The 14,928-nt window shown below is 38.9% G+C and overlaps 2 protein-coding genes across 3 annotated transcripts; both read left to right on the top strand.

Moving 5' to 3' along the window:
• The first annotated feature begins 117 nt into the window (after positions 1-117).
• Positions 118-14,447, top strand: LOC125235885 (histone deacetylase 11). Of its 2 annotated transcripts, XM_048142512.1 has the most exons (8): positions 118-250; positions 355-478; positions 1,207-1,317; positions 3,199-3,290; positions 6,590-6,794; positions 9,003-9,169; positions 12,661-12,769; positions 13,945-14,447. In XM_048142512.1, exons 1-8 carry the CDS (start codon positions 243-245, stop codon positions 14,122-14,124), a joined length of 996 nt encoding a protein of 331 aa, XP_047998469.1. In that variant the 5' UTR covers positions 118-242; the 3' UTR covers positions 14,125-14,447. The 2 variants fall into 2 exon arrangements, with proteins under 2 accessions (XP_047998469.1, XP_047998470.1); XM_048142513.1 differs by lacking the exon at positions 1,207-1,317.
• Positions 4,154-5,835, top strand: LOC125235884. The gene is made up of 2 exons (XM_048142511.1): positions 4,154-5,349; positions 5,432-5,835. The coding sequence occupies exon 1, from the start codon at positions 4,178-4,180 to the stop codon at positions 5,261-5,263; it is 1,086 nt and encodes a 361-aa protein (XP_047998468.1). The 5' UTR covers positions 4,154-4,177; the 3' UTR covers positions 5,264-5,349; positions 5,432-5,835.
• Positions 14,448-14,928: the final 481 nt, after the last annotated feature.

Genomic DNA, 14,928 nt, shown 5'->3' with positions numbered 1-14,928 from the left:
TGTGAAATCTTTTTTTAGTAAGAGATTTCAGAGTTTTTCGGTCCTCTTAAAGCTTTTACTTGTACGTGTCTCCGTAAACAATGACAGCCGTCAAATTTTTGGCAAATCTGTCAAAATCAAAACCCTCGCTCAATAAATGCCAAAATACAAAATGTTATTGTTGTGCGGAATATTGAAGATGAGAAATTACCTAGTAATTCAAAGAATGTGATCAAATTTTCTGACTTTAAAGTTTGTTTAAAATGACCAGGTAAATTTCTTGACCTTTGTTGTATTTGTGCTATAACATTGTTGATATTTTTTCGTCGAAACAGCGTACAGTTAACACTGCGCATTATATGATTTTCATTTCAGCTTATACTTTGATATAGATGAAAATCAGTGGCCACTCATATACGACGAAAAGTACAATGTGTCTGTTGGCGGTTTAGAGAAATTTCACGTTTTTGACGCCAAGAAATGGCGTAATATTATTCAAGTAAGTCGTATTTTTTTTCATGAAATACTCATCAGTAGTTAACCCTTAGTCACACCTGATGGAAAGTGAGGACCTGCTGGATGGAAGTTTATAAAATATATAAAATGTACATATCGGCGGAGAATGCAAGAAAAATAAAATAAAAACCAAAATCAATAAATCCATACTAATATTATAAATGGGAAAGTGTGTGTGTGTGTGTGTCTGTTTATTTGTTTGTTTGTTTGTCTTTCACGGCAAAACGGAGCGACGAATTGACGTGATTTTTTAACTGGAGATAGTTGAAGGGATGGAGAGTGACATAGGCTACTTTTTGTCTCTTTCTAATGCGAGCGAAGCCGCCGGGAAAAGCTAGTAATTGATATCTCTGTAACAAATGTACTTTGTACGTCTTTGAAGGGTCTATTCAACACTTAGGACAACAGAACAGTTTGTTAAATAATTTGCAGCGTATGATTTTTTTTTCTTAATATCCGGGTATATGATATGGAACACAATTTTCAAAAATATATTTCTGAAAAACTTCACAAATTAGAAACGTGGGAGTTTTAGTCTGGCATTTATGATGATCTAAACAGTCATTTGCAATAAAAAGGGGATGTCACTTTTTTGGCTTCCATAAAACACTGTGCAGCTTAACATGAAACTTATGTTTACTGCCTTTTGAATTAGTGACACAGCTGGTACACTTACTTGTCCCTTCAGACTGTATTTTTTGTGTTTTTCAGTACTTAAAAGATGCAGAATTTATCACTGATGAGTGTCTAGTGAAGCCTAACGAAGCACAGAAAAGAGATTTGAGACGAGTTCATACAAAACGATACCTAAATTCATTAAAAGTAAGTACTCACTTATTACTTACATACTCTGTAGACTTAGAATTATTAATAAGGGCGCTCTTACACTGTCAACACAATTCCGTGCAAATTAACATACCATTGCCGCGTTTGCTCCATAGTTTATTACTTTTTTAATACCGATCACTGTATACATTAATTAATTACAATTATCAAATACAGATTCGAAGTAGCTTGTGTGGCAGCGCCATCTATCATCAGACCCTGAGTACCACTTCTTGTCAAAGGTCTTGTGGAAAAGATATGTATCTTTTAAATATATATGGTTAGGTAGGTAGAATTATAGGTAGAATTTTGAACAATATGGTTCATTGGTACTGGTGACCACCATCTGTCTCCATCATCAGACCCTGAGTACCACCTCTTGTCAAAGGTCTTGTTGAGACGATTCCAATGAGCCTAAACACGAAGTGGTTTAGTTCCATGGTTCATCGGTACTGGTGACCACCATCTGGCTCCATTATCAGACCCTGAGTACCACCTCTTGTCAAAGGTCTTATTGAGACGATACCGTTGAGCCTAAACACGAAGTGGTTTAGCCATATGGTTCATTGGTACTGGTGACCACCATCTGGCTCCATCATCAGACCCTGAGTACCACCTCCTGTCAAAGGTCTTGTTGAGACGAACCCAATGAGCCCAAACACGAAGTTGGGTTTAAACGAAAAAACTTGGATCGATAAGAGCAATGTTGTCCGTTAACTAGTTGTTTAAGTATTGAATTGTTTAAAATAATAAAATGTACTTGAATTATCCAGAGTTTCATTTATCAACCCTAACATTACAACATACATACATGTTAAAGATAAATAAAATAAATTTTTTTACACAAACACAAAAATTCCATAAATCAAATGTACAATATTTCTCAATAAATTTACTATATACTAAAATAAAACTGCTTTATTCTTATCCATATAATTAATCCCCCCTCCCCTCACTCACACCGCTGTCATCCAACCGCTAAAGTGACACACCACACCTATTAGAATAACAACTTAACCACATATTATTCAATAAATATATAAATTCTACTACCAACTGTTATAGTTCAAATTTAAACAAATAAGTCACATACGGTAAAACGGTTAACTTAACTCAACATTCTTCCTGTTACCTTATCAATACTCCACACAGACTTCCTCTTCGACCGATCGATGATGTCCATACTGACACACTTAAGTTAATTACTATTCACATCAAACACTACCCCCGCTAAATCATACACACCACCACCCTTACACACATGCACACACCCTCTAACACACACCCTTTCCATACTAACACACTTACAATACATTTTATACGCTTTTTACTACTGTGCCAGTAGTGACTATATTACTCTACTGTCGTGGATTAATCTATTTTTAATCTAATAATTTGTATAGATACGAGTATATAATATAGATTAAGGTACTAGTGCGACGAAACTGCGTCCTGTAACACAGGGTTTCCTAACTCAGGACACAGGGTCCTGATTTTCTGTAATTGTTAATTTATATAATAATCTTTTTTTTTATCTATCGCCACTTGTTTCGAATTTCTTCTTTTCATTTAGTAGTACTCAAAACTACTCTATGACCTTTATGTGCTTAATATGTCTAAACATCAAAAGGCCATAATGTACTGGACACACATGCAAAGTCACACACTCATTTATAATTTCCTGTTTTCTGTTTTGCTATGTATTAGGCTGATAGTCCACTATCATAAGTTTCTCATAGAAATATGATCATAGGTCTGTAGGTATGCCTCCCTTTTTCTCCAACGTGAAGAAAAAGGACGGCATGTTGCCTATGATCATATTTCTATGATAAACATATGATAGTGGACTATCGGCCTTATAATGTATTATTATTTCAGTGGAGTATGAAGGTGGCCATCATAGCAGAAGTGCCCATGGTTGCGTTGCTGCCGAACATATGTGTCCAGTATGCATATTTGAAGCCTATGAGGTATGTGTTTACAAGGTTTTAATATTTTTATCTGTATGTATGTAACCATGGTTGTACACTCAATGGGGTGTCCATTAATCACGTCATACGTTTTTAGCTTATTTTAGAATTTATAGCTTATTTCAGATAGAATTTTGCCGAAAATGTGGCAAATAAAGAAAGAAGTAAAATTAAAATGAATATTGTTGTTGGACAAGCTATGAAAAAATGAAAAAAAAAAATGAAATATTTATGATTGTATTAATCATAGCTTGTCCAACAACAATAGTTCGTGATGATGACTAATAAATGCCCTTACTAGGTTTCGAACTGCGGACTTTCTGCTTCATAACCAGGTCTACATTGTACCAGAATTTGAACCCGGGACTTTCTGCTTCATTGCCAGGTCTACTACCGGCAGTATTGGGCCCGTAGCTAATTCTATAAAAAGGCTCTTAAAATCCAAGGCAGTCAGTTACAGGCCTTGGATTGCTTGAATGTGTATGATTCCATCGGTCGTTGTTTAAAACAGCTAACTCCTGGGCTAAACAAAACGAAGTTTTCCTAGCATGAGTAATGGCGATAATCAATATTCACGATTTAATTTAATTTGGCGAGATCACATGCGTTGGTCCGCTGAGTCACCAAATGCACTGGTCCGTAGTATTTGCTACTCTTGGCCTATGCTATGGTTGCCCGACTGGGCTATGTATGTTATAGGTACACACGTTTTGTTACTGCACGTAAAGTATGCATATTATTAGGTATTACTTTATTACCAGGGTTACCGCAAAATAGCGGTTTAAGCTCGCCCTGATGCATCATTATATTCATTATCAATTGTATGCGTCACACTCACAGTTCGTTCGATATATAAATAAACAGGAAAAACAACTTCAGTCTTCGCCATGGCTCCGATAGCCACATACGTGTTCCTTGACTTGGGTACTACCGGTAAAAAAAAGCCCATAATTGAAATAACTGAGTTAAGCATGGTGGCAGTGGATCGTCAGCAATTCCTCGATAGTATTTCGCAAGCAACTCCCACAATTCCTCAATTTTTAAACAAACTTACGCGATGTTTCAAGCCAGAAACACAAGAGATAGATTATGCCGCGAAGAAGGACGGCTCAGGTGGTTTCACGAAAGAAGAGTTAAAAGATGAATTACCCTTAAATGAAAATTGTTTCGAATTGATCGATAATTTCCTCTACTGTCTGGCAAGGCCTGTGTGTATAATTGCACACTATGCCTTTCATTCTGACTATCTTATATTAAGGAGATATATCACGAAACTTCAAGTGCAGTTTTCTAGCGAACTGGTCTGTGTCGATACGCATCAAATGTTCTATGACATTTTAGAGGAGATACATGAAGAGGAATGTATCGAAGAATACTTCAAACAGGTCGCTTCAACTCCAGGGCGTCCTCCAACAAGCCAGGATCCCAGAGTGAAAAAGGTTTTTAACTCAATCAGGGAGTTTATGCCTCAGATTGAGCATAAAATGCGAATTTCCGATCGATCTAAACTATTGAAACAGGACGTCTCAAATTCCGGTAATTCCGCGGTAGCATCATGCCATCCAGTACCGAAACAAGACTCCTCCAATCCCGGTCATTCCTCTAAACTATCGAATAAACCAGTATCGGGAGAGGAGAGAGTGAATGATTTAAGAGAAAAGTTAAAAGCCAAACGCCGAAGATTTGAAACGAGTCCAAAAAGAGCTACACGTCAGTATCCATGGGGTCCAGAAGGAAATAAGCCTTTCGGTGTCAGTTACAAATTGACAGAAATCTACACACGTGTCTTTCGGCGGCCACCGAGAGACGCACATAAGGCTGAGATAGATTGCATGCTGATGCTGGAAATTGCTGTCAAGAAGCTCGGTCGACGTTTTGTAGACTGGATCGATAAAGATGATGAGGAGGAATCAAACCGACTTCCTTTTCCTTCGTTGGCCGAAGAGATAAAAGAAGAAAGATTATTATACTAATTTCAGAGACAAAGCTCGGAATAATTGTATATAATCCTACAATTACCTATGAGTTTTTTTATATAAACTTACATTTATTAATACATTTGCTATGTTCAGAGATCGGACAATTGGGCGTCATTTGTATGGCGGGAATAATGAACCTTATGTTGTTAGAATGATGCCCATTTGTCCAATCTCTGGTTTTGTTATAAATTATTCACTTTATGTGGTTTTACTACACTATTTAAATAAATAAGCAGTAGTCAGTGCCACTTGGGGCGATGTCATTGTAATATGTAGACGGAGTAAAATGCCCGATAAAAACCAAAAAACATGAAATAATTGTTATTTCCTATAGCATACCATACCATGGAAAATGTCGTATGAAATATACCTTCTCCGTGCCGTCGTGGGTAAAAAGTAAAAACAAAAATTAATATAATAACCTATGACCGACCTACTTATTTAATTAAAAAAAAGTCGAATTGAGAACCTCCTCCTTTTTTTGAAGTCCGTTAAAAAGTTACGGTCATAACATAACTATAAGATGGTATTGCATTGTTTTATACTGATTAAACCCTTGAGATAAGTGTTTGTCTTTACCTCCCATATCATAATTTCTGTACCTACTTATGATAAGATTATATTAAAACGGCTGCAACCTTGTGCACTTTATTATATCTTTCAAGTGCCCAGTACAATATTGTTAGTGCCAGAGCCAACTGTCTCATTAATTAGCAAAAATCCAAACCATGCATACGTTTTCCTTGTCCTTTTGAAACCTTCATGTATTAAAGTACCTATATGCTTTAATACAGAAACATATGTATGTGGTTTGAGTGCTGACAGGATAATAATTTAACCGCGTTGGTATCGTATAAGTCGGTTAAATATAAAAATAAAATAAATAAATAAATATTATAAGGACATTCTTACACAGATTGACTGAGTCCCACGGTAAGCTCAAGAAGGCTTGTGTTGCAAGTACTCAGACAACGATATATATAATATACAAAATACTTATATACATAGAAAATATCCATGACTCAGGAACAAATATCTGTGCTCATCACACAATTAAATGCCCTTACCGCGATTCGAACCCGGGACCGCGGCGTACCAGGCAGAGTCACTACGCGCTAGGCCAGACCGGTCGTCAAGATTGAGATTGTGTGAGAGAGAGATGATATGAAGCGAAAGCAAAATGATGAGATGACGGACGATATTTAGGGACGATATATAAGCGAAAGGCATGCTGCGCCGACCCCAAATTACTGGAATAAGGGCAGGCGAATGATGATCATGTCGGTTTTTTTTGAAAAGTTTGTATCGTGCTTATTGCAGACTTCAGACCGGCGGCTCAGTGTTGGCTGGGAAGCTGGCGCTGGAGCGCGGCTGGGCGGTGAACGTCGGCGGGGGCTTTCACCATTGCAGCGGCGACCGCGGCGGCGGCTTCTGTCCCTACGCGGACATAACGCTGCTCATCCGCTTTCTGATGGACAGCGAGTTGATACAGAACGCTATGATCGTCGACCTGGACGCTCATCAGGTGACTGCCTGTAGGTTAGAACACCGATGTTTGTTGTCTTTCACCACTGCAGCGGCGACCGCGGCGGCGGCTTCTGTCCCTACGCGGACATAACATTGCTCATCCGCTTTCTAATGGACAGCGAGTTGATACAGAACGCTATGATCGTCGACCTGGACGCTCATCAGGTGACTGCCTGTAGGTTAGAATACCGATGTTTGTTCTATTTGTAGTTCTTGTGAACACCAGTGCAGAGGCGGCGGCTTCTGTCCCTACGCGGACATAACGCTGCTCATCCGCTTCCTGATGGACAGCGAGTTGATACAGAACGCTATGATCGTCGACCTGGACGCTCATCAGGTGACTGCCTGTAGGTTAGAACACCGATGTTTGTTCTATTTGTAGTTCTTGTGAACACCAGTGCAGAGGCGACGGCTACTGTCCCTACGCGGACATAACATTGCTCATCCGCTTCCTGATGGACAGCGAGTTGATACAGAACGCTATGATTGTCGACCTGGACGCTCATCAGGTGACTGCCTGTAGGTTAGAACACCGATGTTTGTTCTATTTGTAGTTCTTGTGAACACCAGTGCAGAGGCGACGGCTACTGTCCCTACGCGGAAATAACGCTGCTCATCCGCTTCCTGATGGACAGCGAGTTGATACAGAACGCTATAATTGTCGACCTGGACGCTCATCAGGTGACTGCCTGTAGGTTAGAATACCGATGTTTGTTCTATTTGTAGTTCTTGTGAACACCAGTGCAGAGGCGGCGGCTTCTGTCCCTACGCGGACATAACGCTGCTCATCCGCTTCCTGATGGACAACGAGTTGATACAAAACGCAGTGATTTTCGACCTGGACGCTCATCAGGTGACTGCCTGTAGGTTAGAACACCGATGTTTGTTCTATCATTGTTCCTGTCACCACCAGTGTAGCGGCGGTGAAATGCAAGACAGGAAATGATTTTAATTTTAGAACAAAACGGGACTTAATCGCGTAAACACTTACATTTATATTTGGCCCGACGTTTCGAACATCACATTATGTTCGTGGTCACGGGTAGACTGGCGAGGAATTGCATCAACATCTTCTAGCCGCGCGAGTTTCTCGAACTACCCGCACTTGTTCTTGATTATTCACTTTTGCGCTAGGGTTGTCACTTTGCCTACACACAACACTCACGACATCAGCCGGTGTGTCCCTCGGTGTTTTTTCACGCTTACCCTAGCGCAAAAGTGAATAATCAAGAACAAGTGCGGGTAGTTCGAGAAACTCGCGCGGCTAGAAGATGTTGATGCAATTCCTCGCCAGTCTACCCGTGACCACGAACATAATGTGATGTTCGAAACGTCGGGCCAAATATAAATGTAAGTGTTTACGCGATTAAGTCCCGTTTTGTTCTAAATTTATGAGTGCAAATCGTGTTAGTCTAAATCAATATAGGAAATGATTTTCCTAAGAATCAAATATCTCTAATGGTCAATCTGACTTTTCTCACTTTTACCTCTTTCACACTTTTCTCTCTACTTTGATGATGATGGTGATGATGATGTGTTCCTGTTATCCTTTACTAGGACAGGACTCTTAGAAGAATTTTCCACTTTTCACGATCCTGGGCGATCTTCTCTCTGCTTTACTTGTCTTAAATGTATGGGAGAAATGTTGCGATTTTGCGCTTATGTTAATGTACATAGTTGTCATAAATAGTACATTACATCAGAGGCCGGGAAAATGAGGATTTCCGGCCAAGTGGGTATATACGGCCGAGCGAGCGTGCGAGCGAGGCCGGATAGGGATACGAGGCCGGGAATCCGTTTTCACGCCGAGGCATGTATAGTGCTTTTCTCAAACATACAATGAAATAAAAAAAAATGCTCTAAAGGACAATATTTTATAAAAAAAAGTTACTTTGCAGGCCTAGGCCTAAAAAATAATATGAAATCCTTTTACAGTCCTCTCGAGTTGTTGCGCCCAAAAAGCGATACTTCCCAGCCCATTTTAAGGAACGTAAAGACAATATTTCATTTCATGTTTGAGAAAATGTATTTTATAAAAACATAAGAAATCGAATAGAATTGGAGTCGTATTTAAAAAATGTCCCAATATATTTTTTCTATCCATTTTGCATAAATTCACTAAAGACATGTCTTAATACCCAATTATACCTAAATGTTTTGCGTAACCCGTCGTTTATAAAAATAAGCTCATCTAAACTTGTTGCAGGGTAACGGCTACCAGCACGATTTCCTGGGCGTGCCCGAGGTGTACATAATGGACATGTACAACAGGCACATCTACCCCAAGGACCGCGAGGCGAAACAGGCGATCCGCCGGAAAATAGAGCTCGGACACAGAGTGGAAGACCTGGAGTACATGCTCAAACTGAGGCAGTAAGTACAAAGTTGTAGGTATGTTTTACAAGCGGGCAAAGCTGTTTTTTAACCGCACGTGCTAATATCGATAACCAGCATAAAATTCTACCGGGAGGTTTCAAATACGCAGCAACCAAGATATGGAACAACTTACCTCCACCATTAAGATGTCCCATGTCTTTGATCAAATATAAGAAAATGGTAAAATTAACACCTACCTGATTTTCAAAAACGAAACCACCACTAGTAATATCTACTAGCACGATTTTCTGGGCGTACCCGAGGTGTAACATAATGGACATGTTTTTTCTCAAATTTGCAATGAAATGTCATTACGTACTTCAAATTAGGTCGGGAAATACTACGTATCTGGTGCGCTGAGTGAGGATGATATGTAATGAAATTTCATAGTAATTTCCCCACCTAAGACTGCAATGCTCGAGTCTTTTGTTTCTAAACGTCAAATTCTGACACAACGCTACAGAATATGTAAATAATACCAAGAGGATCGAGTATTATAGAGAGTTACTGTCAAAGTAAAATGTGTAATCATAGTGCATAGACTGCCATCTCTCGACACAGGCTTAAATCTTTTGAACCTCAGTTTTGACAATTTGGCCCATATTCTTAGCTTGATACAGGGATCGGAACCGGTTTCAAAATATCGGTTAATATTGTTCGTAAACAGTTCAAATTTCTGTTCTGTCATTAACCGGTAATCTACAATAACGTTTTGACAGAGAACAAATCAATTTCGGTTACCTGTATTCAAGATGAACAGAATTTATTTCGTTCCGTGAAGTTTATTGAATGGGTTAATAAAATGACATGCTGTGTCAAGTTTGACAGTAAATTTATTTACATATCTATAACAGCCTCTTCAACCAGCAATACACTGATATTGCACCTTTTTATTGTGAAGTTATAAATCGGTATGTCAGACATTGACTATCCCACATTGAGTAATTATTAACATAATTACTAAAAGTTATCCCACCAGGCGGCGCCTGTGCAAGTGTCTAGCCATGTCACTGTCATTCATATGTGAGAGAGAGAAAACAAATATCATCTTCTCTCTCTCACGTATGAAATTCTTCATCTGTGCAATGGAAGGACGGGACGGCGCCATCTGTCATAACATTTGAGTGTGCCTCCTCATTAAATGCAATAATTGATACCTTTAGCCAGAGACTTCGGTAGAAAGAGTTTATATTCATTTATTACATTTTAACACGAAATTATGAAAAAAAAAATCAGATTTTTTTATTTGGCCAGAAATAGCACTAGACAGAGAAGATTGGAAAAGGAGGGGGGAGGCCTTTGCCCAGCAGTGGGACACTGGGCTCTGAATAATAATAATAATATATTTTATTGTACAAGAAAAGAAAATAAACACCGTGGGCCTGAATAACCCGAAAGATTTTAACCACATGCATTTTTGATGTAAAAACGAAAAATATTCTATGACTTTTTAATTTTTTAATTTTTTGTGTTTTTTTACTCTTATTGAATGTATTTTCACATAAAAAAGTAAATGTTAATTTTTTGAAATGTTTTACTTGTCACATAATCTGCTTAAAACTACTAGGAATCACATTACACAGTGTAACAACATTAATTTTTAAAATCTAAATTATAAAATGCAAACATGGAAAAAGCTTGCCCACTACGAGGATCGAACCCGGTACCTCCATATTCCTAGTCCATGTCCCAGTAGACAGACCGCTAGACTACGGAGAGAGATTACTGACCGAACCAAATTATTGAACCGTATCGGAGTGCATTTACCTACACCGAAAGATACGCCTTATATACATAACTATAAGGTCCATTTCAAAGATACTTTTAACATAATAGTTTGTAGCTTGACGTCATAAAATTGTCATTCGCACCAAAGTTTCGCTGCCTACAAATGAGAAAAGAGTCGTTGTATCTCTGACGTTGACATCTCTGACGTAGAAACCGGTTAATTTCGTTCAACAGAAACAGATCTGCTGAAGAACAGTTCTCTCATATTAACCGGTTAAAAACCGGTAACCGAAAACAAGAACACTATTTTTTCGGTTTGACGTCTAGAGCCAAAGCCGGTTTGGTTGAAAATACCGGTATCCGATCCCTGGCTTGATATGTGTTAAAATGTCAAATATCATTATTATCGCCATCTAGCCGAAAGTCCCCCAAAGATCACCGTACCTTTTTCTCTATGGTTCCGAGGTACGTTTTTTTTTAAGTCTTTGATAATACTTACGACAACCTATTTACTCGCTATACCTACTTGCCCTGTAAGCCCTTCTTTCCCGGCGTCTGACGTAATGTACTGTTGCCTGCAATGCCTCGCGTGGAAAACGTCCGTGCTCGTGCGCACACGTTTGCCTCGCCCGAGCCAATTTGCTCGACAAGATGGCGGCCCTCAGTCAGCTGTTCAAAAGCGAGGCTTCTCGGTCAGTGTGGAGTGGACCTAGGTATTCGCTCGTAGAGACAATTCTAACAACCCCAAACACAATTCGGTGGCGTTGTTTTTTTTTTATTACAGAGGTCCTATGGTGACATACTGCCTTCATCATCAGACCATCGTACCATAAAGTACCATTATATCGAATGGTTACTTTGTACTTGACGTAGATAGGTACTACTTCATAGAATGTCGGCAAGTTGGTTGAATTTAACTTTTAAGATGACTTTTAAGTTGACGACCGGTCTGGCCGGTCAATAGTATAGGTCAATTCACAAGAGCTGGCACGAATGGAACGAATGTTTGAATGAAAATATGCATGTGTGTGACAGATTAACCAATAAAATGGTGGCTCTTGACAGTTACGACTGTATACCAATACAGGTGTCACTCACACAATCAAAGTTTCGTTCATTTCATTCGTGCCAGCTTTCGTGAATCGACCTGTACGCCGCGGTCCCGGGTTCGAATCCCGGTAAGGGCATTTACTTGTGTGATGAGCACAGATGTTTGTTCCTGAGTCATGGATGTTTTCTATGTGTATTTGCATATTATATTTATATCGTTGTCTGACTACCTGCCACACAAGCCTTCATGAGCTTACCGTGGGACTCAGTCAATCTGTGTAAGAATGTCCCATAATATTTATTATATTTATTTACTTATTTATTTATTTAAGATTGATCCCGTAGAACGGTGAAACGAAAATTACAATCGGCGATAAATGCTTGTACCAAACAAGTTTTTTTTACCAAAATCTTATGTTATGGGCTACTTGCCCCCTAGTCAACTTTCTAATATGGAATTTATATGAAATCGAATTGAGTGACGTCATGGTCAACTCAGTTACTTTATATATTTATTAAATAAAAATTGGATTTAAAAATAAATTCTGTCCATGTTTTTCTTATAATTATCTGATGCTTTATTTCGTGCATGGTATAAAATATTTTATTTTAACTACAGTCAAGTACCCTATTGTTATGGTATTTGTAGCTTTTGTAGGTATTCTTTCGTGATAATATTGATAATAATGTTAACTATGTTGGCGTTTCAGTAACCTAAAAGCGGCGCTGAACGAGTTCACGCCAGACATTCTGGTGTACAACGCCGGCACAGACATCCTCGACTCGGACCCTCTCGGCAACTTGAGGGTTAGCAGTGTGGTAAGCCCTTTATTGTTAACTAGTTAGTAACTGTGTGGTGACGGGTTAAGCACGTGTGTGGTGACGGGTGAAGGGTGAAGAATTTCACCACCCCCTTTCTTCCCGTGGGTGTCGTAGAAGGCGACTGTGGGATATGGGTTAAATTGTGGCGTAGGCGAGAGGCTGGCAACCTGTCACTGCAATGTCAAGTTTCATTTTCTTTCAACCCCTTATTTGCCAAGAGTGGCACTGAAACTTTAGTAGTTTCATGTGTTCTGCCTACCCCTTTATGGGATACAGGCGTGATTGTATGTATGTATGTATGTAGTTCGCAGTGGGGTCGTTGGGCTAGTTTTTGTTCGACGAACACGACATGATTATAATAGTACATTGTGCAACAAGGGGAGGAACTTGAATATTACTAACGAGAGTAAGACTCGAGTTTGTAATATTCATACTCCCCGAGTTACACACAATGTTTTTCATCACACTCGCAATGTAAAAAATATGAAAATAGATGTAAAAAAGTTAAGAACGGTACAAGAAATTTAATTATTCCCTTGGGAGAACATTTTTCTATAACTCACGCTCCGCCTGCGTGCAATAGCACTTTTAAAGTGCGGGTGTTATGAAAACGTACTTACATATCTACATGTGGATTTATTGCAATGCTTGTTGTATACAGGATGCCCGGTAATTAATGGACAACCTTTTAACCACCAAGAGGGCACCTTATACTGGTCCAGAAAATCGACTTTAAGGTTTAGTATAGGTCAATTCACAAGAGCTGGCACGAATGGAACGAATGTTTGAATGAAAATATGCATGTGTGTGACAGATTAACCAATAAAATGGTGGCTCTTGACAGTTACGACTGTATACCAATACAGGTGTCACTCACACAATCAAAGTTTCGTTCATTTCATTCGTGCCAGCTTTCGTGAATCGACCTGTAAAAGTCGCCTGGTTTTCGAGATTTTCACACTTTTTAAAAATTTTTAAAGTGTGAAAATCTCGATTATTTTTCACCTCATAAACGTTAGGACCTAGTTACTATGTTGCTAATGCCGTAACGCGGAGTCACACTGAACGTTTAGGACTTTCAATAAATTGTGTGGTTTGACATTGGTAGCAGGCGTAATAAAATGTCAGTTTGCCTCCTCATTATCATCTAGAATTGAGTTTTTTCCTTCCAGGGTATAATAAAACGCGACGAGTTCGTGTTCGAAATGTGCCGATCGCGCAAGATCCCGATCGTGATGCTGACGAGCGGCGGCTACCTCCGGAAAACTGCCAGGATCATCGCAGACTCCATCATGAACTTGCACAGTAAGGGGCTGATCACTGGCCAGTGTCCGGTGCCCGATGAAGATTAGAACCCCAGTCGTTACCGTTACATTAAGAAATAATCGTTCGAAATTCAAAATCTCGTACACCGAAGATGGTCTGTTTAGTTCTATACCGGCCAGTGCCCGGTGCCTGATGAAGAGTAGGACCGTAGTAGTTTTTTTGAATACTCGTTCGAAATTCAAAATCTTGAACGAACTCCGAAGACGCGACGGTCTGTTTAGTTCTATACTGGCCAGTGCCCGGTGCCCGATGAAGATTAGAACCCGTCGTTACATTAAGAAATAATCGTTCGAAATTCAAAGTCTCGTACACCGAAGATGGTCTGTTTAGTTCTATACCGGCCAGTGCCTGTTGCAGTAGTTTTTTAAAATACTCGTTCGAAATTCAAAATCTTGAACGAACTCCGAAGACGGTCTATTTAGTTTCATCCAAGTTTGTTTCCATCCAAGATCCGAGAATATTAAATTTTGTTTGTTTAAAGTTAGATTGCACGGTAGGAATACATCGCTGCATACTTTTGAAAACTAATTACTTATATCTTACTCAGATATAAGTCGTTTATTCGTTTTTTTATGTAAACAATGTGTATAAATTAATTTTAGATACAAGGTTCACTGCTATCACCGTTCTAACCCAAACCTACAATCTTATGAAAAGCCTACTATAAGAATATAAAACTATTTATTTATAAATGGATGTTAGTGATATAATCAAATTGATCTCATATAATAAGGTGCCAAATATTTATATTTAGTGTTAGTGCGAATAAAATTTGCTGTTAGCATCTTAAAGATGTAGCCAAGTTCTCAATCATGTGATAGAAATATTAT

The sequence above is a fragment of the Leguminivora glycinivorella genome, chromosome 18 (assembly GCF_023078275.1).
Source record: "Leguminivora glycinivorella isolate SPB_JAAS2020 chromosome 18, LegGlyc_1.1, whole genome shotgun sequence".
Classification (NCBI taxonomy): domain Eukaryota; kingdom Metazoa; phylum Arthropoda; class Insecta; order Lepidoptera; family Tortricidae; genus Leguminivora; species Leguminivora glycinivorella.
This window is presented reverse-complemented; position numbering and strand designations above follow the sequence as displayed.